This window comes from Myotis davidii, unplaced genomic scaffold (assembly GCF_000327345.1).
Source record: "Myotis davidii unplaced genomic scaffold, ASM32734v1 scaffold6, whole genome shotgun sequence".
NCBI classification, from domain to species: Eukaryota; Metazoa; Chordata; class Mammalia; order Chiroptera; family Vespertilionidae; genus Myotis; species Myotis davidii.
This window is the reverse complement of record NW_006383011.1, coordinates 5,408,243-5,433,336: the sequence shown is the minus strand read 5'-3', so window position 1 is coordinate 5,433,336 and position 25,094 is coordinate 5,408,243. Positions and strand designations below refer to the sequence as shown.

General features: G+C 38.0%; 2 protein-coding genes across 4 annotated transcripts in view; one reads left to right on the top strand and one right to left on the bottom strand.

Annotated features, from left to right (window-relative positions):
- Nucleotides 1–15,199, top strand: part of AHSA2 (AHA1, activator of heat shock 90kDa protein ATPase homolog 2 (yeast)) — a 37,172-nt gene extending 21,973 nt beyond the window's left edge. Inside the window, exons 2-8 of one of the 3 annotated variants that reach the window (XM_006778561.2) lie at nucleotides 778–892; nucleotides 2,206–2,294; nucleotides 2,991–3,095; nucleotides 3,760–3,861; nucleotides 4,391–4,442; nucleotides 4,540–4,743; nucleotides 14,684–15,199. In XM_006778561.2, the coding sequence (XP_006778624.1) occupies nucleotides 826–892; nucleotides 2,206–2,294; nucleotides 2,991–3,095; nucleotides 3,760–3,861; nucleotides 4,391–4,442; nucleotides 4,540–4,712 (588 nt within the window). In that variant the 5' untranslated portion in view covers nucleotides 778–825 and the 3' untranslated portion in view covers nucleotides 4,713–4,743; nucleotides 14,684–15,199. Of the gene's footprint in view, nucleotides 1–777; nucleotides 893–2,205; nucleotides 2,295–2,990; nucleotides 3,096–3,759; nucleotides 3,862–4,390; nucleotides 4,443–4,539; nucleotides 5,426–14,683 lie in introns of those variants that run through there. The other 2 variants (XM_006778562.2, XM_006778564.2) reach the window with 2 other exon arrangements.
- Nucleotides 5,417–25,094, bottom strand: part of USP34 (ubiquitin specific peptidase 34) — a 213,680-nt gene continuing 194,002 nt past the window's right edge. The window contains 10 exon segments of the mRNA XM_015557870.1: nucleotides 5,417–6,583; nucleotides 6,779–6,938; nucleotides 8,256–8,399; nucleotides 8,503–8,643; nucleotides 11,487–11,566; nucleotides 20,261–20,384; nucleotides 21,376–21,500; nucleotides 21,616–21,720; nucleotides 23,117–23,224; nucleotides 23,870–23,996. Coding sequence (XP_015413356.1) covers nucleotides 5,979–6,583; nucleotides 6,779–6,938; nucleotides 8,256–8,399; nucleotides 8,503–8,643; nucleotides 11,487–11,566; nucleotides 20,261–20,384; nucleotides 21,376–21,500; nucleotides 21,616–21,720; nucleotides 23,117–23,224; nucleotides 23,870–23,996 — 1,719 coding nt within the window. The 3' untranslated portion in view covers nucleotides 5,417–5,978.

Genomic DNA, 25,094 nt, shown 5'->3' with positions numbered 1-25,094 from the left:
GGCCAGCAGGGAGGAGGAGCTGCGAGGTTGGCTGGCCAGCCCCATCCCCTGATCAGGCTGGTTCGTTGGCCACAGTGGGCGTCATAGCAACCAGTCGTTATGGGCCATTTCGGTTGCTGGCTTTTTATATATATAGATTGGCTTTGGGGTTATAGACTAGTCCTGTTCAATAGAAATATAATGCAAGCCACATATGGAATTTAAGATTTTCTAGTAGCCATATTAAAAAAAGTAAAAAGAAATGGGTAAAATTAATATTAATGTTATTTAACCCAATAAGTAAAAATCATCATTTAGACATGTAATTAGTATCAAAATTATTAGAGATTATTTTACACTCTCTTTTTTTGTACTAAGTCTTCCAAGTCTGGTGTGTATTACTTTACACTTATAGCACATCTCAAGTCAGACCAGCCACCTTTTGAGTGCTGAGAAGCCACATGCGGCTGCTAGTGAGCATACTGGACAGCGCATTTCTAGATCCTAGTAAAAGCCATGAACTGCATCAATATAATACATATACGTATGAAATTGTGTGCAAATTAAGGGGCTCACATTCTAAAAGTCCATTCAAGATTTGGCCAACTTAGTCAAGGGAGACTTGATTTAAAAACCCTTCCATCTTCTCAACTATAGGGAGAATCCTGCCTGTCACATCTCTTCAGTCACTTCTTCCCCTTCCCTCACAGTCACAGTTCCTCTCATCCATTTGTCCCAATGTTGTAAGAATACATCAGACCAGATTTTTTCTTAGGTTTGTATTTTTCTGATTTGTAGGTGAATGTGAGTAAAAAGAAAGGAGATGGGGATGTACTGAAGGATCTTATGAAAACTGCAGGCACCGCCAAGGTCAGGGAGGCCCTTGGAGATTACCTGAAGGCACTTAAGACGGGTAAAGAAGGCATCCCTTGTGGACCCGGGGCCCCTTTCCTGCGTATGCTCTACACTGTGCTCTGGATTTGCAGGTCAGGCTGACATCTAAGGCTCCAGAAACAACCCTATGCTGCAGGATAAATTGTAGTCTGGATGTTGAGAGCTGGTCATGAGTAAGACCATAATTAGTGGTTGTCAGCCTTGTACACCACATGAACCATTTTGTCTATAGGACTGTTAAGTTTTCTGGAATGAATGATAATCATTTAATCAGTTATTTGTATAATTAGTTGTTTAATTGGTGTCTTCCCTGCCAGACCATGAGCTCCATGGGGGCATGGAAGGGGTCTGTCTTGTTCATTGCTGTATCTCCAACATCTAGCACAATGCTTGGCACATAGTAGGTGCTTAATAAATCTTTGTTGAATGACCGACTGCAGGTAGTAGAGGTGTAGTTGAGATTTACCTAGGTAATCCCTACTTATACTATGTGGCAGTGAGGTTATTTATTGCTTTCTTCCCTACATTAGATAAGTTACTTGCCAGGCAAGGTGGCCAACAGGGGCCTGTCTGCATAGCTTCCTTGGGTTCTGCTGTGTCTAGGTGTTGGCATAGATAGGTTTGAGGTTGCCACTGGCCCACAGGCCTGAATATCGTGAGGTGGTGGTGAAGCAATGTGAAAGTGTCCAGTTCTGACAGATGAAGGCCATAAAACTATTAGTAATTAGTTGTTTAAAAATGAGGTTTTTGGGCCAGCTAGCGTGGCTCAGTGTTGACCTATGAACCGGGAGGACATGGTTCGATTCCTGGTCAGGGCACATGCCTGGATTGTTGGCTTGATCCACTGTATGGGGTGTGCAGGAGGCAGCCAATCAATGAAACCCTCTCATCATTGATGTTTCTCTCTCTCCCTCTCCTTTCCTCTCTGAAATCAATAAAATACATATTTTAAAAAAATGTTTTTGGAAAAGAGCATTTGAAAATTTTTGCTGTTTTATCAAGAATTGAATAAAAGTGAGGCATTTGAAAAAATAAAAGGCATTTGTTGCTATGAACTCATGTGAGTTTTATATATAAAAACTAGAGGCCCAGTGCACGAAATGCATGCACTGGTAGGGTCTGTAGTGGCTGCTGGCCAGGTACTCCCTCCCTTCCCCTGGCCAAAGGGACAATTTGCATACTATGCTTTTATTATATAGGATGTGTAATGTTCTTGAAATTCTCAAAATGATTTAGGACTCTTTTTTAACACTTTTTTTGAGTTTTCTGCCAATTGATGCTGAAAAGGAAAAAAGTTCCTTATTAAAACCATTTCCTATGTTTCCTTTGTAGAATTTACAGTGGGAATGATTTTACCAACGAGAGCAACCGCAACTCAGGAATTGATTGTTAAAAGGAAAATGAGTGAGAACACCTTGCAGGTATGATCTCTAGTGGTTAACATGTAGGGAAGGGGGAAGGAAGTGCTTAGTGAGAATTCTTCAAAGCTCTCAGCAGCCTTTTGATGATGGACTATAGAGCAGAGTCCATCCTTGCCTCCATGCTATTGTGTTGTTGTTTTTATTTGGGGGCGGGGGGGGTGATGAGATTCTCATCTTTGATGGAAGGGAATGTATAAACACCTTTTTGTGGGATATTGAATTTCATTCAAGATTATTCTAAAGGCACTGTTCTTTGGTAGCAACAGATTTCAAAACCAGGTGACTTTGAGGTTCAATGGACCAACCATCTCTCCAAACTTTTAGATTGGGAGGTTTTAAATCCTGTTCTTGGAATCTTGTGGTGTAAATGACACTTTGTCTTTATGTGCTATTATCTTTGATCTGCTTATCTTCATACCCTTTAAGCCACATTTATATGTCCAAAGAGGACTTGGGGTGTTAAACCATAGCCCAGAAGAACAGAGCTAAAGAGCTCAAAGGAATAATGAGCTGTTTCCAAAGTAAAGGCCAGGACCGATGGTGCTAAAAAGCCTTTTCATGTTCTCTCTCTGTTTCTGGAATGGGTAGTGTGGAATTTCGGCTATTTTGGTGTTCTATTAAGGCAGGAAGACTAAATTTTAAAATCTAAGCAACTTTATAACTTGGCGTGCTAATTATCCTTTTAAACCTCTTGAGATTCAGGTGCCACTGGGTGTCAGGATCCCCACTGTGGCACTGCACATGACGGAGCTGTTCGACACAGGTGTAGAGCAGCTGTATAGCATCTTCACTGTGAAAGAGGTGAGTCACTTCTCAAGCTAGGATCTTAAATGCTGGCACTGGGAGAAAATGTCCCACTAAGATATGGAGCTGGATTTTGGTTTCCCTTATGTTCATGTTTTCCTGATTGAAGGGATCTAGAACAATGATGGCGAACCTATGACACGTGTGTCAGAGGTGACACGCGAACTCATTTTTTGGTTGATTTTTCTTTGTTAAATGGCATTTAAATATATAAAATAAATATCAAAAATATAAATCTTTGTTTTACTATGGTTGCAAATATCAAAAGATTTCTATATGTGACATGGCACCAGAGTTAAGTTAGGGTTGTTCAAAATGCTAACACGCCGAGCTCAAAAGGTTCGCCATCACTGATCTAGAACGTGGGGATACAAGTCTTTAGGGTAGCTTCTGAAATATTTGGGGGGGGAATATATCAGTAATTAGGGAATACATAAATTTACTTAGTTTTCTCCCTCTGTGAGGAAAACTGTAAATAATTGCAAGCTACATATTCAGGACTTAAAAATTGTGTCTCTTTGCCTCCCTTCCATTCTAAAAAAAAAAAATCAATGGGAAAAATATCCTCATGTGAGGATTAACAAAACAACCCCCTCGCCCCCCACCTCAAACCATAGTAATTATTCTATACTGAACTAACGTCTATGTTTTTCTTGGTTAGTTGGTGCAGAAATTTTCTAAATCTCCTGCCATATTAGAAGCTGAAAAGGGAGGGAAATTCCAGATGTTTGATGGGAATGTCACCGGTGAATATATAGACCTGGTAAGAAATCTCTGGTTAAAAGAAAAGGTGGGGACCGACTCGTTTCTGTTACCATTCTTTTACTTGTTTTGGGCTTTTAATTGAGCTCACAGAAACTTGAGAACTTTATATAGTTGGTTGTAAAGCAAATAAAAAATGTTATATATAATGAGAAAGTTGAAGCCTTAATTTCACAATATTTGTGCAAATGCTTATGATTTTAGAAGAAACAAGTATAATTCTCCCAGCTCTTGGTGTAGAACATTCAGCTTTCTGCCGCCTGACTCACAGTGTCTGCAGTGTCAAGTGTTAGCAGCTCTGCTCCATTCCGTGTTACACTTGTCCCGACGTTAACTGCTGGTAGATTTTTGGCACTAGGGACAATGAATTCTTAATGGTTTTGGCATATAACCTGAAGGTGGGACTGTATGTTGTTCACTGATAACTTTTAGTACATAAGGGTTTTAATGAAAGGCTTCGCTGTTTTTCTGTATAGTACTGTAGAAAATTTAAAAAGGTATTTTCAATAGAACTTCCTCTTTGTTTTCAGTTAGCAAATGAAAAGATTGTCATGAAATGGAGATGTAGGAACTGGCCAGAAGGTATGTTATTAGTACCGTTTCTTTGTTGTAAGAGTCCGAACACTCAAGCTGTACTCATGTGTTTTCCTCTTCATAATGGTTCCTTTTTTTCTTCCAGAACACTATGCCACAGTTGTACTGAATTTTGTGCCTACTCCAGGGAAAACGGAATTACAGTTGGACTGTAAAGGAGTTCCTGTCTGTAAAGAAGAGAACATGAAATTCTGTTGGCAGAAGCAGCATTTTGAAGAAATAAAAGGTTTACTGCAGCTGACCACTCTAAGTGGTTGAATTAGAAGATTTTACAAGAGCATTACTTTTTGTAAGCAGAAAGTTACTTGTCCCCTATCATTTCTTTTAAAAAAGGAAAACAGAAATCTTAATTTATATTGGATGAGATCCATGAACTTTTACAGAATTTAAAGCATTGTTTGAATGTTGACTACAAGTAAGAAGTAGCAAGCAACCTGAAATTAAGTACTTAACCTTACCTCCCATAGATGCTCCTCTGGGAATACCTTGAATTCCTGAGTACAGATGTAGCTTCCTAGCCTCAAGTTTGTCCTTGTAGCAAGCTTACTTTCTGCTGTAGTTTTAGTTCAGGAAGACAAGAATAAGTGGCATGTTGATGTCATTCCTTTATTTACTTCAGGGTTTCTAAGGTAGGTAGCTCTTAGGTTAGTGAAACAGTGGCATGTTGCACTCAGAAGCATGTTGAAGTGAGAGGAGTTGGTTGTATTGTCACACTTCTCCCTGCAGCAGTAAGCATTACAGGGTGGAAAGACTGAAAAGTCTATGGGAATGAGTTACTTTTGGACTGCCACTAACACGACGAAATAGAATACAACCGGTAAGTGCTTCCCCCATCCACAGTTTTCTCATTACGTTCACCTGAGAAGACTGAAGCAACGTATGTAAACAAATTAAAAGTAATCACAATCAGTTTAATTAAGTGCACAGAATAGCAATCAGTCATGTCAATAAAAATAAAACAATTATTTTTACATCAAGTGTGCTTTATTTCCTCCACAGGTATTCTGTTAAATAAAGCACCATTTATATACTGCCAGGCCACAGCTAAAGAGGATTCTTTACAGAATCAAATTTCTTGTGGTTGTTCCGTATACAAGTAAACTTAATTTTGATAATAAGAACCACAGCGATCGGAGGCAATCTGCCTCTATTATAAGGTACAAAACTGGCACAGAAGACACCATATTATACACAGTAAAAATGCTGTAAGTTTAAATTACATTGTACAGGGCCAGGGAACCCTGTTCCTCCCAGACAGCCATATTAAATGAAAGCCACTACAGTGAACTCTTAATTACATAAAACATATCCATTATCTGATTGCCCTTTAGAAAGTATACTGAAGATGCAAATTTTTTTTCATCTGGAGTTCTGCCTGACCAAGAATTAAGCCTATAAATCTATCTTGCCATTCAAGCAGAGAGCACTGGACAAACTGAAGCACAAAAACAGAAATAAGCAAAACTTATACAAACAGCATTGGGGAGCAGGGGGACCGTAAAAGTAGACATGCTACAGCTAATGTCAAGAAGCAGCTTGGTTTCCTTTGCCAGATATCCTTATGACCACGTGAATTGTAGACTCAATGGTTCTGCACAGGGTATCTAAAATGTCATGTTGCTGCATGTGACTCAAGAGTCCTCTGGAATGGCCACAACTGAGTGACAAAGCAGCCTCAGGGTCCTGGGAGGGCAGAGGTTGACCATCACAGCTTCTCAAGTCGGCTAAGTCAGACAGAACGGCAGAGATAGAAGTAGAAGGGAACTCTGATTCGTCCTCAGCTAAGTTGGAATCCTTGGGACAGTGGAGGTCTTTAAACTCTTTACACTCTTCAAACCTACCACTGTTGGACTGTTCTTCTGCATGCTGTGACCTGGTATTTGACATGTCTTCTGAAAATGAAGAGGGAACTTCCATTCGGTATTCTTTAACAGAACTATTTTCAGGGGAAGGAAGATCTTGCTCAGTTCCTGGATCAATAATTGAGGAGTCTCTCGTCTCATTGTCTGAAGTGCTGGTTGGGGTCAGAACCTCCCTGGTGTCTGTTTTCATGTCGCTGATGCTGTCTGCAGTGTGCTCCTCATCACTGCTGACACGCCTTCTTTTAACAGGCGTCGCCCCTTCATCATCTGTGAAGACATCAAAACGAACTTCCGTGAAAGGAGCCACTAAGATCACACTGAAGGAGGGGGTGTTTATGGAAATTTCCTTTACAGCATTCACATTTAGGAGGCCCATGTGAACAAAGAGCTATTGTATGGTCAGTTACACCAAGTGTATTCCCTCCTCCCACCCTAAAGTTAATTCTGGTTCATAAAACTAACCTTTAGTTTTTCTTTCTTTGGCTTCTTGCTCTTGGAGTGAGTTTCTCTGCTGCAGACAAGTCCTGCATTTGCTTAAAAGCTCTTGCAGAGTTGGAATTAGAGCTGGGTTTAACTGTTTGGGAGTGTGTACCGACAGGAGCAAAGCAAGTGCCCGTAGGTCCTACAACAACCCGGACACGAACATTTCAAATTCTAACCAACATTTGAAACACTTTGTTCACAGTTCAATGCACATATTTACATTCCCAGGAAGCTATCCTGGCTTCTCTGGCATTTTTAGAAGAATGCTGCAACTAGAAAGCCAATGTTATGATACTATATCTCATCAGTCCTAAGTAACTAATACCATTAATTTTATACATCACATCATTTAAAAAGTTAGACAGGAGCTGAAACCGGTTTGGCTCAGTGGATAGAGCGTCGGCCTGCGGACTGAAAGGTCCCAGGTTCGATTCCGGTCAAGGGCATGTACCTGGGTTGCGGGCACATCCCCAGTGGGGGATGTGCAGGAGGCAGCTGATCGATGTCTCTCTCTCATTGATGTTTCTAACTTTCTATCTCTCTCCCTTCCTCTCTGTAAAAAATCAATAAAATATATTTTAAAAAAATAAAAATAAAAAATAAAAAGTTAGACAGGAGACTCAAATAGTGTTTTTTGAAAATGGGGGTGGGGGGGGAATAGAACTTATATAGGAATGTAAAAAACAAGCCCTGAATGATCTGTGAGAAATTTAGGGCTTATTAATCTAGAAATCCGTTTCTCAAATATGTGAAAAACAGTACAGTCTTCGCCCTCATCTCTGTAATCTGCTGGCACCAGCATTTGTTACTCAGGAGGCTGCTGCTGGAGACATGCCAGCACGTTTCCAGGATGTTCCTTTACTCTATGGCATGGCCATCATGGGAGCCAACGTAAGGCAACTTACTAATTCCCTAGTTTTAACTGGCTTTATAATACATTATTAATCTGGTTGGTTAATTACTTATGAGCAATAGGCACTAGAAAAATCACAATTGTTTCAAAAAATGTAAACAAGTTGAGCTAAAGGGAATGTCTTTTAGTGGTCATACTGCCTTAGGCATTTAATGACATTAGCTCATGTCTTTTAAGGTAGTGAACATGTGTGCACCCTGGCCAGTGTGGCTCAACTGGGTGTCTCCTGTGCACACTGAAAGGTTGCTGGTTTGATTCTTGGTCAGGGCACCTTCCCCGCTGCAGGCTTGATCCCCGCTAGGGGACATCTAGGAGGCAATCAATCAGTGTTTCATTCTCAAATTGATGTTACTCTAAAAATTAAAAAACGTATATTTAAAAGTGTGTGCTATGTACATAAAAGGCATAGTGAACAAATTTTTAAAACTCTGATTAGTTTTTCATATTTGACATCTAGAGTTTGAATAATAAAGGCATAATAAAATCACAGTAAGGCCAAATTTACAGTTGATGTAAGGAAGGTCTGAAGTCCACAGTTCTTACCCCATTTAATGCAGCACTTGCTTTGGACATTTCAATTCGGTTGGTGAAATCAGATTGCAGGTTCTGATACTGATTTATCAAGTTTGTAATAAGGGTGCTGATCAAATTGGCACAGTTTGCTTCAGAAAACACTTGACCTTGAACCTGAAAAAAAAGGATTAAAAAAATCTCCAAAAGACCAACATAATGAAAACACAACCATTAACTAACTGGAAGTAACATACTGAGTTTTCAAAGTACAACATACCTTTAGAAGAAAATGAGTCATGAATGTGTAGACAATGTTGTTGTTTAGGAAAGTTCTTTCATCCATTAGGATACATTTTATATATTCTGCAAAAACGGGATCTTCACACAAAAGCTTGATGCAATTTTTTGACAGGGCAGACTAAAGTGGGGAGAAGAAGTACTGATGGGTGAGCACTGAAATCACTGTAAACCTCAAACATACTGCTTATGATGACAGGAGTCTGTGCATCCGACTGGAAAAACACTTGTAACTCTGTTTAAACTTTCAGTTACAGCAACTGTCCTCCCATCAGTTAAAATATTACTAACTTGGACTATATGGGTGAGTGCTAGCAGAAGAGACTTATAAAAGGGTTTGAATGGCAAAACTAACCAATATTTCCTTTAAAATAATGCAGCTTTAATTAACATTAAGAGAATTAAAGGACTGGTCAAATAGAATGTTTTTAGGGGACCAATTAATGGATAATAGGTAACCATAGCACAGGTAGAGATAATTTTAGGACTTAAATGTTATTCTCTAAAATGAGTTAAAACTTTTGCTCTATTATCTCATTAGTAGTAGTAATTTGTTAAAACTCTTCCCCCCTCCCCCCATAAACATTGCAAAGATAAACAGCAAACCTCTTCCTAATTATCTCAGTGGTTTCCAATATATGGAAATTTCATTTTCCTGTTTTCAAATGGTCATGGCTCTTAAACACAAGTAGTATGTCTTTAAATAGATATATTCCCTAGATAACTTGTGTGTGTTTTAATAACAGATCATTTATATGGAAGCAAAACAGACTTTTAAAAAATACGACAAAGTTTAGATAATATGTACATTACATACTTACAGGTTTTATTACAGTAACTAGTAAGTAAAATACTCAAGGTCACCCTAGCTGGTTTGGCTTAGAGGATAGAGTGTCGGCCTGTGGACTGAAGGGTCCCCGGTTCGATTCTGGTCAAGGGCATGTACCTTGGCAGCGGGCACATCCCCAGTGGGGGGTGTGCAGGAGGCAGCTGATGGATGTTTTTCGCTCATCGATGTTTCTAACTCTCTATCCCTCTCCCTTCCCCTCTGTAAAAAATCAATAAAATGTATTTTAAAAAAATACTCAAGGTCACCCAAAAATTAGGTAGGACCAGGACCATGTCTTCAGATTTTTGGTGTCAGGAAAAGCTGCCTTATTCTCCCAGTCACACACAGCCTCTGCCTCTGGTTCTCGCACAGGATTGCCGGCAGGGACTTAGGAAGCCTCAGCTGGACTGGTTTTGGCAGTTAGAGGATGATGAATTCTGGGGCGGTGGGGAAGCCAAATAGAGTAGGAGAGTACAATGCAATAGGGAAGCAGTAGGAAGTGGCAGAGTGCAGCCCTCACCAACACATACAAATAAAGCAACCATCCAAATCAAGAAGAAAGATCAACAACAGAGAAGGAAAAAAGCAGAGATCTGATCTGCTTTAATTTACTGAATAGACCACTCAGCTAAAAAATCAACCAGCAATTCATTTTCTGACTGTTTGTGAAGTACTAAACCATGTGGTCAATGTGTCTAGCCTTTCAAAGATTCCTACTCTAGGAATGACATTTCTTCAGGGAACAGAGATGACAGATAAAGTGTCTGCACTAGAGGAGCTCAGAGTTTGGGACAAGGAGACTACTATTACAGTACCTGACATAGATCCATTATGAGAACATACAGAGCACTATACCTGGGCAGGAGGCTGGACCAAGCTCAAAGTAATTCAGATACTATAATGTGGATAAAAGGTTTATGCCCAAGGGAAGTTAAGAAACCCATCTCTTTCTCTGGAAATCAGCAGATGCAATCAGGCAGGAAAACAATACCTTTTTCAGGGTCTAAAAGAGTGGGGATCCTTTTTGCCTGACCTAAGGAATGAGCCCAACCTTTGGACCAATCTGGTTTCTCCCCGCTCCAGGACATTCTCCCTCCACAATTTAACACGTGTTATTTGGTGCCCACTTTAAGAGGTTGGCTCTCAGATACTTAAGGGCACAGTGTTTCCTGTTTCTTTATGAGATTAATGATGAGAAAACAAGTGCATCTGATTTGAAAACTACTTGGAGGTAACATAAGAGATAAAGGACAGATTGCTGAAGTAGTTTCTGCTAGAGCTTTTGGGATGGTGGAGGAAATCAAGAGACAAATGGGCAAGGGAGAGAGAACAATAAGTGACATGTCTTCTTCCCCTAGTATCTTAGTTTTGGATTTTTACCACAGCTATTGATATTGACTTAAAAATGAGGAATTCAATTATAAACAGCTTATTAGAAACTAGAGGCCCCGGTGTACAAAAAATTGTGCAAATTGTGCATTTGGGGGGTCCCTCAGCCTGGCCTGTGCCCTCTCGCAGTCTGGGACCCCTTGGGGGATGTCCACCTGCTGGCTTAGGCCCACGTCCTGGGGGGGGCGGGGGACTGGACCTAAGCTGGCAGTCGGACATCCCTCTGGCAACCCAGAAGCCCTCGGGGGATGTCCACTTGCCAGTGGGGAGCAGACCTAGGCTGCAGTCGGACATACTTAGCACTGCTGAAGAGGCGGGAGAGGCTCCCACCACCACCGCTGTGTTGGCAGCCGTCAGCCCGGCTTGTGGCTGAGCAGAGCTCCCCTGTGGGAGTGCACTGACAACCAGGGGGCAGCTCCTGCATTGAGCATCTGCCCCCTGGTGGTCAGTGTGTGTCATAGTGACCAGTCATTCCCAGTGGTTCTGCTGTTAGGGTCAATTTTCATATTACCCTTTTATTATATAGGATATCCTGTGATACAAATCTACCAAAGTCAAAAACTTCAGAGAGCAACTAGATGCCCAATGCTTAATAGCTATTATTTCCATTAGTCATATTTTATTTATGAAGATTCTAAAATAGCCCTCAGTGTCCAGCCAGCTTTCAACACATTGTTCCTAAAATTACTGACCACCTGGGTCATATGAGATTAAAGACCAAATAATCTAAAACTAATGTTCTTTACCTGAGTCTGGCATAGCTCAGTCCAAAGTTTGGGAAACAGTGCAAGATGAAGTGGCAAACCTTCATAGGCAACTAGGATACCTAATATTTGAAAAGAAATCAGAATAGGTTATAAATTGCACTACTGAGATATTGAACTGCAATGCAGGTGCATTATAATAGCTATTTCTAGTCATAACTGTGCATATTTTCTATCTTTTAGAAATATGTAAAATACTTAAAGGGAAGAATTCATTCCAATGTTTTAACCACATAAATACTTTAGAATGCAGTACACTTTTAATTTTTTAATATCCCACACCTCATTCTCAGAAAAATCTGATGCAACTTAAACCAATTCTGCTTTTTGAGTACTGGAACTTTATTTGGGACAATTTAATAAAGGTTACTGCGCCAAGTGTTCTAAAGCTTTCTTGGATTAAGGTATCACTTTGCCTATAGAATTTTTATGCAACAGCTAGACTGCAAGGTAGATGTGTGCGCCCATGCACGTGAGCTTTCCTAAGATCAAAAAGATATTCAGAATTAGATGACATCATTACTTCCTCTTTTACCTTATTTCTCTAAAGATAGGGAGAATTAAACACTGCTCTGAGTCTAATAGCTTCTAGTCTTGTTCCTAGGATCTATTGGATAGACCATACCTAGCTGTATGTCAGCATCCTATTTGGAACCTCTGTTGTTCTAATCTTTCCTCTTCTTGCCTGTTCCAGATGTCAAGTACATCTGTAAGAAATTCGTTCCCCTACTCTCTGCCCTCCCACCTCTCAAATCACAGAAATTTCGATACCATAGTTTGAAGTCAATTTCCCATCCTTCACTCTTCCACCCCTAGGCAAAGTATAATCACGGGGAAGGAGAAATACAATAAAAGCTATGTCCTCCATTAAAAAATATTATAAATTAGACCTAAAGTGAGCAAACTTTTCTGTAAAGGGCTAAACAGTAAATATTTTAGTCTTTGTGGCCATATGATCTCCTCTCTTAAAACTACTCAACTCGGCAGAGTAGTGTGAAGACAGTCACAGATAACATTAAATGAATGGGTGTGGCTGTCTTTCAATAAAATTTTAAGAACACTGAAATTTAAATCTCATGTGGTTTTCATGTGTCACAAACTATTCAGAATCTAGTGGGGGTTTTTAAACTACCTAACAAGCAAAAACCTTCCTAAGCTTGAAGGTAGCTCACTGGTTATACAAAAACAAGCAGCATGCAGGCTCTGTTTGCCAACCTCTGGATTAGACCAAGGATTTGAGAAAATTTTAGAAAGGGAAGTCAGATCAGATCAGTCACCCAATTTAGTCATCCAAAGATGCCTTGACTCCCTTTTGTGGGCAAACCCATTTGCTTTCCAGTCAAGATTAATCCCTTAATAAAGACCCATGAAAACTCCATCATCTTTCTCTTTTATCTAATATACGTAAGCAAACAAGGGCATGTCATCAACTGTTGGAACAGAGTATCTATAACCCATATCCCAGCATCATAATTACCCATAAAAGTAGAGCAGGAGCTGGCAAACTGTGGCCCCACAGCCTGTTTTTGTATGGCCATGTAAGCTAAAATGAGTTTTCACATTTTTAAAGGAGTGTAATAAACAGGCAAACAAAGAATATGTGACAGAGACCACATACAGCCTGCAAATCTAAAATATTTAATATCCAGTCCTTTGCAGAAAGTTTGCCAACCCCTGAACTAAAGGCTGCACTGACATAAACCCTCTTACGGAAAGCAGACTGTAGAATTCAGTTTATATTTCTCTGGTCTTTATTCTCTTTGCTTCTTCAAAGTAAAACAATCTTTAATCCTATTTTCCATAACTATCAAAAAGCCAGCACTACCACAACAAAACCCCCATGGAGGCCTTTTATAATCTAGGTAGCTTAAAGTGATATTCTGATACAAGTATCTTTATTTTACAGGTGAAGAAAATAAACACATGCTGACATCTACTGTGCTAGGTATGTCAGATATTCACACTTTTCAATGTGGAGGCATTATTCTTGTTTTCCCTTTTTTGGATGAGGAAATTATGCTCAGAGCGATTATGTAATCTGCTCAGGTTCATCCCAAAAGCCAGTGAATGATACATTTGTGTCTACCCTAGATTTATCTGATTCTAAATCATGGGTTTGATGTAGTAGTTATGTATTTTTGTAATACAGTAAGATCCACACATATTAAATATAAACATTATTTTCTCTAGCCCGTGGTTGGCAAACTGGGGCTCGCGAGCCACATGCGGCTCTTTGGCCCCTTGAGTGTGGCTCTTCTTAAGCCTTAGGAGTACCCTAATTAGTTAATAACAATGTACCTATCTATGTAGTTTAAGTTTAAAAAATTTGGCTGTGTGACTAATGAGTTTGCCGACCGCTGCTAGGCCACCTTGTACACTGCACTCTGGAAACACACCCATGTACGCTAAGGACCCTCGTCATAGTCCCACCTACTCCCTTTCCGAGTGGCACCTCCTTTGGAAAGAAGAGAGTTTCCCTTTCTTCCTAGCATTTTCACAGAACACTGAGGATCAGGTGCACCTTGGCTCTGTGACTCACGGTAGACACCGGTATCATCCTACTCCACACACTCCTCCGGTACCTCGTGAGGAACCTTCACTTACTGGGTGGAAAGCACAGTGTGATGCAGTCACCCAAGTTCTTAGGCACACATCCAAGCTTTGTCTCAGTAAAACAGGACGGGCAGGCCTAAAACCTACTGGCTTCTATACACTTAATTTCTTCATCCCCCATGCACAAAGGAACTAATACACAAGAATAAAAAACTATTGCAACATATCTTTTCTTCATCAGTAACACTTATACTGTAGCAGCTGCTGGTGTGTTATGAAAAATCTTAAAACTGCTTTTGTAGGTAAAATAGTTCAGATGATTGCTGTGAGGACAAAATATTTCATATGTATATTTACCAGTTAGGGTTACTCCTATCTGAATTATATGACGATTCTTTGTCTAGTTTTTATAGGAGTATTTATCATATCCCAGCATTATCTATGGGAAGTGATAGCCTCAGCCAGTGGATGAAAGGCCCGTAATTCAGTCTCAATGCTCCACTGTGAAACTGAATCACCAAGACCTCTTAGCCTAAGGCTATCACACATTTGATGCTTCTAATTCCCCTTGTTATGACTTCCAACCACTAAGTAACCTACTGTTGTCTATTTGGCTTCCCTTGTAGGTTACTGGAAAAATCTGCTGGTCCTACCACAGAATATTCAAATACCGGTGCCAGTTTTTTTTTTCTACGTAAGTCACCAAATTGCCGTAGTAAGTAGAATTATAAATATGTCTATTACATATAATTACCATGTATTAGTCTAGGATAAAGGGATTTATTTGCCTTTGGTGGACTAATAAATGCTGGCTCTGATCTGCACTAAGTGATTGGCCCTGTTCTGAAGTACCTTTTCGGAAACAGCTAACCAATTGCTTCTCTAAATCAAATACCACCTTGACATCACAAAAAGGTAAAGCATGAACAAGTGCTGTGTTTTTTATGATTTGAAATTTTAACACGTTTACTTTTACCAACTATAACAATTTTTCAATTCTAGATATTTGAAGATTATGGATTTTCTAGTAACGTCATAATGTTACTTTAAGAAAATCTATTTTTACTTCTGGCTATTAATGCATTAAGCAGACTTTCCAAAACCATGTTAAATAATAAAGGTGATAAATTCTTGTCTCTGAAGATTATTTAACTGAATGATGAAATCTAGGGATTTGCAATTAAGTTTAATTCTACTTGAGCATCTTGTTAATTCTGCATAAACTATATAGTATCTAAAAAATGTTATTAGAATTTGTAGTACCAGTTTTCTGTTACTTTGAACTTTTTTTGTTTCCCAAATACAAAAACAACACATGATCCTTACAGATAATTTAAACCTTTACAGATATTCAACCTAGAAAATAAAAACACCCCATAATTTTATCCATATGCAATTAGAACATAATCCTCTATACATGTTAATTTTTTTTGCATATACTGAGTGATTTCCCCCCTTTTAAAATGAGAATGTATCAGCCCAGGCCAGCGAGGCTGTCAGTTAAGTGTCCTTCCAAGTACTGAAAGGTCAGGCACAGGCCTCGGTTGCAGGTTCCATCTCCTGGTAGGGGGCATGCAGGAGGTAGCCAATTCACGATTCCCTCTCATTATTGATAGTTTCTATATCTCTCCCCCTATTTCTTCCTCTCTGAAATCAATAAAAACGCATTAACTCTCCCCCTCTCTATGGAAAAAAAAATCAGTTTAAAAAATCTTTTAAAAAATTGGTTTCAAATGTCACATTCTGTCTGCATAGTTTTCCAATTTATTTTTTTCACATAATCCACAGTCAATTCCCATCTTTATTTTAAAGGCTAGATAAACTTTGGTTTATTTAACAAAGCTCCTATTAAGCGACATTGGATTGTTCCCAATTTTTACTTAGTACAAACTAAGTGAAAATAAACATCTTATGTATATTGTTGTACACACTTATGAGTGACTTTCTAGATCTAAGTTGATGCCAAATTGCCTCTCCAAATGACCCCATTATAAGATCTTTTTCCCCACATGCGTTTTATCTAAACTTTAACTCATAGTTGGAAAAAAGAGAAATTCTTATTTGCTTTCTTTATTTATGAAGTTCGGACTACTTTTCATATGTACTGTGCATGCGTGTGTGTGTATACTGCCTATTCATGGTTTTTGTTTATTTTACTTTATATTCTTTACCATCATACGGAATCCTAAACACTCTGTTATTTGGCATACTAGCCATTTATCTGTTACAAATGCAAATATTTTTCCCATTATTTCTTTGTATTTTCATTCAATTTATGGCATTTTAAAAATTATATAGTATTTTTATGTAGACAAAATTTTCAATTTCTTATTGTTTCTGGGTTTTGTTTCCTGAGTCTTTCAAATCTCAAGGTGGCATCTATATAATCTCTAACATTTCTATGATTTTACTCTTCACAATTAAATCATTAATCCTCCTGTAATACATTTTGGTCTAAGGCAGCGGTTCTCAAGCTGTGGGTGGCGACCCCTTTGGCGGTCAAACGACCCTTTCATAGGGGTTGCCTAAGACAGCCGTGGGCCCGTTTGAAATGAATAAAACTAAAAACAAAAAGACCGTACCCTTTTATGTAATGATGTTTACTTTGAATTTATATTAGTTCACACAAACACTCCATCCATGCTTTTGTTCCGGCCCTCTGGTCCAGTTTAAGAACCCATTGTGGCCCTCGAGTCAAAAAGTTTGCCCACCCCTGGCTAAGACCATCCTGCATATTAGATACTTACATTACGATTCGTAACAGTAGCAACATTACAGTTATGAAGTAGTAACAAAAATAATTTTATGGTTGGGTCACAACATGAGGAACTCTATTTAAAGAACCACTGGTCTAAGGCATGAAGCAGGTATTCAAGGCTTCCCACCTTCTCCCAGATGACTATCTCAATACCACCAATTCACCATTGATCTGATGTGTCCTCGTATATCTTTATATTTGTTTTTGAACCTGTTTCCCACTGTTCTGCCTGTGTATTTCTGTATCTGCATCACATGGTTTTAATCATTATAGTATATTTTTATTTAAGAAAGGGGGGAGCCAAACCGGTTTGGCTCAGTGGATAGGGCGTCGGCCTGCGGACTGAAAGGTCCCAGGTTCGATTCCGGTCAAGGGCATGTACCTTGGTTGCGGGCACATCCCCAGTGGGGAGTGTGCAGGAGGCAGCTGGTCGATGTTTCTCTCTCATCGATGTTTCCAACTCTCTATCTCTCTCCTTTCCTCTCTGTAAAAACTCAATAAAATATATAAAAAAAAAAAAAAAAGAAAGGGGGGAAAAAATAGACCCGTACTTGCTGTTTTTATGCAAAAAAGGGATAAACAAAAAGTGAATAAAAAGTGGTAGGAGGCTGTGAGTGCTATGATGTGTACCTGATATTGTTTTGAATTGTGAACTACATATTTAGTAAATACTAAAAAACAAAATTACTGTATCTTTAGTAAGTATTTAGAAATCAACAGTGCCAGTCCCTCTGTCAGAACTTTTCTAGCTAAACTCCGCTATAGTAAAGTATCAAAATACTGTGGTTTCAGACAGTTATTTCACATGGCAGTCAACAGCTTGTTCACCCTTCTTGAATTCTCTTCCCACTTCTGTCTCTTCTAACCCCATACCTGACTGTCCTCACTTCAAAAGTACTTCCACCCTCCCTTTGTTTACGATTTAGTACTTGCAACTCTATCCCCTGCAATTCTAATCGATAGTTATTATATAATTCCTTTTTATCCCCTAATAATCTTAAAATCTGCTCAGTTACCCATGTGAAAATTACCACAAAGACTTTAATTCAATGACTTGCAATCCAATATAGGTCTTGAGACAATCCCACCTATTATTGCTGGTCACAATATTCTGGCCCTTGGACCATCTAACCTCAAGACTCAAATGATTAAGAACACAACCAACTTAAACTTACCCTTTCCTCTCCTTGTTGTCAAATATAATTTTTTGAAGAAATTATATAAATGAAAACTCAACTCTCTGCTTCCCATTACAGTCATTAATGTGGGCTTTGCTTTGTTCAAGCTCTTTCCTAGGTGCCTCTCCTGGAAATAATTACATCAGCTGGAAAAAGGAGTTGCCTTCAAACACTGAGACATAATCTCTCCATTTATACGAGGCACAAGGAAAGCAATGTCTTTAGGTTTTTGTCTTATTTCACATCCAATTTCCTGCATTAAGTAAGATATAACCATGAAAAATTTCTATCCTGCTCAATTTGTGAAGGCTTTGGTTTCTATCTAGAGCTGTGCTATTATTATTATTTTTTTTTAGGCTAGTTTAGACTAGTCAAGTGAAGCAGTGGGAGTGGAAAAGGAGCAAAGAAATCTATAACTGGCTGTGATCAATTAGTTGTAAGACACCAGCCAATGTGCTATTCTAATACTGTAGCCACCAGCCACATCCAGCTCTTTAAGTTTAATTTGGTTAAAATAAAATAAAAAATCAGTTCCTTAATCACATTTCAAGTTCTCAACACTCACATATGACTAGTGGCTATCATATTATGCATGGTGATGCAATTGGAGAATATTTCCATCCTTGTAAAAAGTTCTATAGAATAATGCATATGTAGAGAACTAAATACCATGAGACAGCATAAAGAGTACTTCATGGTTTTAATAGTAATAAGAGTATAAAATATTATGAAAGCTGAGTCAGCTAATGTGGATGTCTGAGTTGTCGTTTTCCTCCCTCCTCCTGCTTCCCTCCATATATAATGTCCTTGAAACTGTATATTTGTGTTGATAAGAAACAGTTCCAAACAGGAAAGAACATTCAATATTTGGTCAGAGCTGTTCAAGTAGCTAAAATAGCTCCTCACATAATTTTTGGTAAAAAACACATGAACACAATTACCAAGAACTTTTTTTAAGGTCAGCATCTTTATAAGTCCCCTCTTTATCTGGGAGCAAGGCTGTGTTACTAGAACTCTTGGATATTATCTTACATCTGATCACTGCTGCTGCTACGTTTTAGCATTTTACCAAGTGCCACAACCCAACTGTGCAATCATAAAATGGCCAATCTGAGCATATCCACACCCCTCCCACCACCATGTTGGCACCTCAGCTACATATATATTCAGCTAATGATAACAGGTGGAAGGAACAGCCTTTCAAATCTGAAGATGCTCTAATCACTTACCAATAAGGTGGTTTTTCTGAAGAGGAATTATCCCTGACAGCTGTTACCATTTCCTTCTTCTTAGATAATGAAACCTAAAATAGGTTCACATCTTTTGCCCTACCTATAATGGATCAAAACCTTTTCCAAGAAAGGAAGGGGTTGTGATTGAGAAGAAACACAAGGGGACTTATAGGGTTATAATTATAATAATGTGTGGTAACATTCTATTTCTTGACCTGCGTGATAATTCCATGAGTATTTTATTTCCCATGCTCTGAAATAAAACTACAAAACACTGGAGAGGATCCTGGACCATCCCTAAAGAAGCAAGACACACAGACCCTGGGAACTCTGGAGGTCCTGAGATGAGGGCTACATGTCTTCCAAAGACTTATCAGCTAAAAAATGTCACCCAAAGGGAGCATTCTCTAACAGCTCTAACAGCTCTCAGGCATATCCTTGGAAAGACAATATTACTTATTAATTGGCATTTTCTTCCCCCTTACTCATTCACTGATGGTTTTGTTTTCTATTTCTCACATATTCCTTTTCAAATTTCCCTTTCTACTCACCTCTCTATTTTATGAGACTTACCTCCTAATTTACTCATATATGCACCTCTGCTTCACCCTAGCAAGCCCAGTCAGCTTGCTCTTGGTGTTACCAGCTCCAAAGCACAGCTGGCACTATAGATCTCAACTTACCCTCAAGATCAGGGCTGGGGAAATAAGCCTGTCTCCCTAAGCAGAACAGTTTTTGTTTTTCAATTCTGCTGGGCAGATGGAGGAGGACATGGGCTTCTACGTACAAAAGTGAGCAGCCCTACTCGACACTCCTGTATAGGCCAGCTGAAACTCTGGGCAGAACTATTCAATGGAAACCAGTAAGTTGGTGTTTTCTTAATAAAAATAAAAATATTCCCAAGAATAATTAATATTTTTAAACATTCACTTTAAAAAATAAAAAAAGGATTGTCTCATTTTTTTCCTCCCCTTCCTGAATGGCTAAGGGCTTAAAATAATTCAGTGGAATTTACTGCTCATCTTTTATACTTACTCAGCTTAACTAATGTTTCAGTAAATTTTTCACAGTTGATTGCAACTCGGCATAATAGATGGATGAATTGATGATAAGAAAAGAAGTAGTCTAGCAGCATACGATCATAAACGTCATCTTTGCCCTGAAGGTTAAAGATGATAAAATGGTTGCACTTAAATTGTATAATAAATTAAAGAGCATATTTTGTGCAAATGTAATAAATTTAACTAAAAAGCTGATTAAATATTTAAAATCTATAAGAATCTAGTTTTAATTTCCAAGTTTCTATTAAGGTTATTAAGATCTTAATTGTCACAAGTTTATTTTCAGTGTGCAAATGCTGTCAATTAAAATTACCCATTATTTCTACATACTTTAATAAAGTAAAATTACTATAAGATTTTAAAATGTGATACTTTCACTCTATAGACATATAATCAAGAAGGATTAAATTTTATTTTTGAAATAGATTCCAAATTATTTTTGTAATGGTTACTATAGGGTTAATTATTTTTATAGTTTATCTTATAAAAACTCAAGTATATTTAAGATACAAAGATAGTGGGCAAGGGAGAGTGTGAATGAAGTGGGGTGAAGAAAGGTAAGTGGGAAAATTGTTTAAAAAATGTTGAAACTAAAACAAATTATCCTGTACCTTTTCTCCATAATTTAAAATTAGTATTATTTTTAGAGTAAGCGTTAGAGTACAAAAGTCAAGACTACAAATGATAAATCTATCAATTGTGATACAAAGCTTAGGTCAAAGGATTATAATTAAAGGTAAGAGAAGTCACTGATTACGTGAATTTAAATAGTAGTAAGTACCTAACTTGACTTTTCATGTTTAGATATACATGACCCAATTATAATTTGGCCTAGTAACAAACACTAATAAGGTTTTCCATTAAGGTATTTTTAAGGGGGGAAAAAAAACTTACTACTTGTGCTTATTGTTGATTTTGCAAATATTAAACCAAAATTTCTGAGCACTATAAGGAAAAGTCCAAATGAGTCTAATCTTTTTAGGATCCACAAAATGGTCATTTAAGTCTAATATACTCTTAACTGCCAGAGGGGAAATTTCAAATTACTGTGTACTATAGAAACATGGTTTTCCTGGCATCCCAACATACCTTACTGGTTTCCACCATTGTGGGCAAGAGGCACATATTGAGTTCAGGGCGCGGAGGCCGAATATTGCTTTTCCCTCCTATTAGCTTGATATTTTCTCGACAAGGGAAATAAGGTCCAAGAGACACTAAGACATTAAAAGTGTACAATAAGAATAAATGGAAAAAATAAATCTCCATGTTTCAGTGTGCAGAAGATTAAATGCCAACCATATTCAAGGACTGGGCTAGATGAATACATACTTGGTATGTTACTGTGATGGTAAGTACAATGGTTGTGTTGTAGAAATGGAACCAGAGTATGAAGAAAGTCATGGGGACTCAAAAGCACAAGTTCCTTGAGGACATCTGAAAATAAGAACACAATTTGGCTATTAAAAAACTGGAGTATGTCTACCTGTTACTTTCAAACTCACAAACCCGTTTGGAGTGACTAGTTGCAGTGTGGCAGCTGGAAAGTTTTAATGGGTATAAAACTGTTTTAGCTCCTGACACTGGGAGAAATCATGTCTAATGCTCAATCAAAACTGGATCAGCAGATTTACTAACCACAAAAGGGCTATCATTTAGATACTAAAATTTAAAACTATTTATTTGTATATTATTTATTCAAGAGAAGCATCATGGAGAGTACACTGAGGGAAATATTTAATGCACATTGTTTTCATAAAATCAACCAAAGAAACATATTAAGAAATGTAAGTAAGGTTCAAAGTTCTTCAGATATAAGGAATAATCCTTAATCTACTTTTAATGTTTCATGGTGCTGGCTGGACTGACTCTCATCTTCTAATCACATAAGTGTCAAGCTCATGACGACAGGCAACTGGGAGAGATTCTGGCAAGATTACCACCATGCGCCTCTCTCCTCTTGCTGGAGAGTCATAGGCCAGTAATTCCACAGACCGTCAGGCCAATGCCTGCTAAGACTGACTGCTACACATGACAGCCAGTTCATTATTCATGTTATTTTGAGAAACTGTTATAAGCAGTTATAGTATCTAAAGATTTAAAGTGGCTTCTAAAGTAGTAAAAATTCAATATAAGCCAAAACCAGTTTGGCTCAGTGGATAGAGCGTCGGCCTGCGGACTGAAGGGTCCCAGGTTCGATTCTGGTCAAGGGCATGTACCTGGGTTGTGGGCACATCCCCAGTAGGAGATGTGCAGGAGGCAGCTGATTGATGTTTCTCTCTCATCGATGTTTCTAACTATCTCTCTCCCTCTCTGTAAAAAATCAATAAAATATATATTTTTTAAAAATTCAATATAAATTTAAAATGAGGGGGTCCTTTAACAGGCACAAATTATTTTATTATTAATATGCAATCAATAAAAAGGTAAAATACTTAGGAGTTAGGAGTCTATGAACAACTACTAAGAAGTATCTTTAGGCAAAAGAGCTCACAGTGAAATAATCACAACCCTTTACAATGTCAATTCTACTTTGTAAACATTTGCATGATTCTATCTTGCTTCTATAGGACAGAATATTCAGAGCAAGAGATCTAGAGATAACCTAAGGTCAAATAGCCCAGATATATTAAGTGACCAGACTATGATCATAAAGGTAATTATTGGCATGTTAAGAAATAAAATTTGATTTTCTTTAAGACCTGTTGGCTATTGCAAGTTATACATACTGGTAAAAAGTACAAATGTCTTTCTAAACCCTACAGAACATCACATCTTATAGAAAAATAGTCCCACAAAAATGTTCTTTCACTAGGGTTTCTAAGTTACTTACCGATACAGGCATTTCTAAGTTCTGGAGGGCTATAGGAATTAAGAAGAGTTAACAGTTTATGGGCAAATTCAATTCGCTCTTGCCACTGAATTAATGCTTGTTTCACATCTGCAAATACAAAAACACACATAAATATGCCACTTGAGATCAACCCCCTCAATTATTTTCTATATAAACTACAGAATACTAACACTAAGAAACTCATATTAATTACATAAACATCTTGGGTAAAAGCTATGACTGTTTTCATCCGATGGCTACTACTATTAAACCTGCTAGATTTCTTAAAGTACATATTTTAGTGATGAATATACCCTATTTTCTAGAAATTTATATGAAGTTCAGAGTTGACATTATATTACAGGGACACAAGAGATATTTTTATAGTTATTTCTCTTGAAACTAAAATGATCTAATCTAAGCCATGAAGTTCATGCTTAGAGAACCTTCACATGTTGTTATACTCATGTTGTTAGTGGCTGGAAATGTTTCCCAGTCTCCTACATCTTAACACGCCTGACTATTGTGGGGGTAGACATAAAGAAAATAAGAGCACTCCAATCTTATATCAAGAGGTCATGATAAGCATTTCCTTTTGACTAGCAACAGCCCCATCTTCTGTAACTGGAGATAAAAACAAATTCTCTGAAGCATGAGGTTTAAACGCCTTATTTTATTCTTTAACAGATGAACTAACAACAATAAAAACAAAACAAAACAAAAAAAAACAAAAAAAGAGAGGAATAGCCAAACCTTTTCTCTGAAGATATGGACGTGTAGACTTCAATACCGAAAGGAATATTGACAGAAGTTCTACTAAGTCTCCAGTCACATGGCAAGCGGTGGCTTCATGATACATCATGTGCAGTGTGTTGAATGACTACAAGTGATTTAAAAAATGGAAAACTTCATTTTTACTTTATTGAGCCACAAAATTGTAGAGCTCATTCTAGACAGATGTTTTCAGGCTCAGACTATGTATATGCAATCAAACACAAAGAAAATGTATATGTTTTTTATCTAAAAGTCAAATTCTCTCTTTCAGCTCTTTTAAAATATAAAACAGTCCTCACACTTCAGAGCCCTCATATTTTGTGTACACATTTTAGTGTGAAGAAATAATTTGTTTAATCAGATTTTTCTTCTTTTTGTTACTGTTTGCTCTAAGATGGCAAGCCTTAGAGAGTATAAGGCAGCAGGCAACAACATGAAGATTAGGGAGAATAGCATGGCTTCTGAAGAAAGAAAATGGTGACATAGTCGTCAGCTATATTCAGAGAAAGAGGTAAAAGAACTCAAAAGGGTAGGAATTTCTTTCATCACTAGTGGCCCGGTACACAGATTTGTGCACATTAAAAGGAAATTCATTAGAAGAAATATTTTAATATTGCTATTCGCCCTTTATAATAGAAGTGTCAACCGAATTCACGATTGACAATGACAGAAACACATGTGTAATTGGCGCCAGGGAGAGCTTTACTTGTATCACGCATGTGTGAGTCAACTTACCCTTTTATATATATAGAATAAACTTGCTTAATTAGACCTACTTTCTGATTTAGCTAAACTTTTCCAGCCCAGTGAAGCACTTCTCTTTCAGGTAATTGTCAGCAACACAGCAGTAAATATCAACACGAAGCAAATTATTATTGTAGATCACGCAGGGAGAATAAAGGGTGAAATATTTAACTGCAACAGTGTTTGACTATATTCTGCGCAGTGAGAAAACCTGAAGTATTTTCAAGGTCCACCATTTCTTACTTCTTTTCAAGTTGGGTCAAGTTTCTCAGCTTTCTAAATCTCCGTTTTCCGGCTAATGAAAGAAAATAGGATTCCACCGAGTCTCCTATCTACATACTACAGGACTTCTGTGAGGATCAAATGAGATGAGGCACAAACATCTGGTTACAGTGTAAAATGTTTCCACCAGGCTATAAAGCAAGTTGAGTTCCTGGGCTGAAGAAACTCCAAGGAGGCT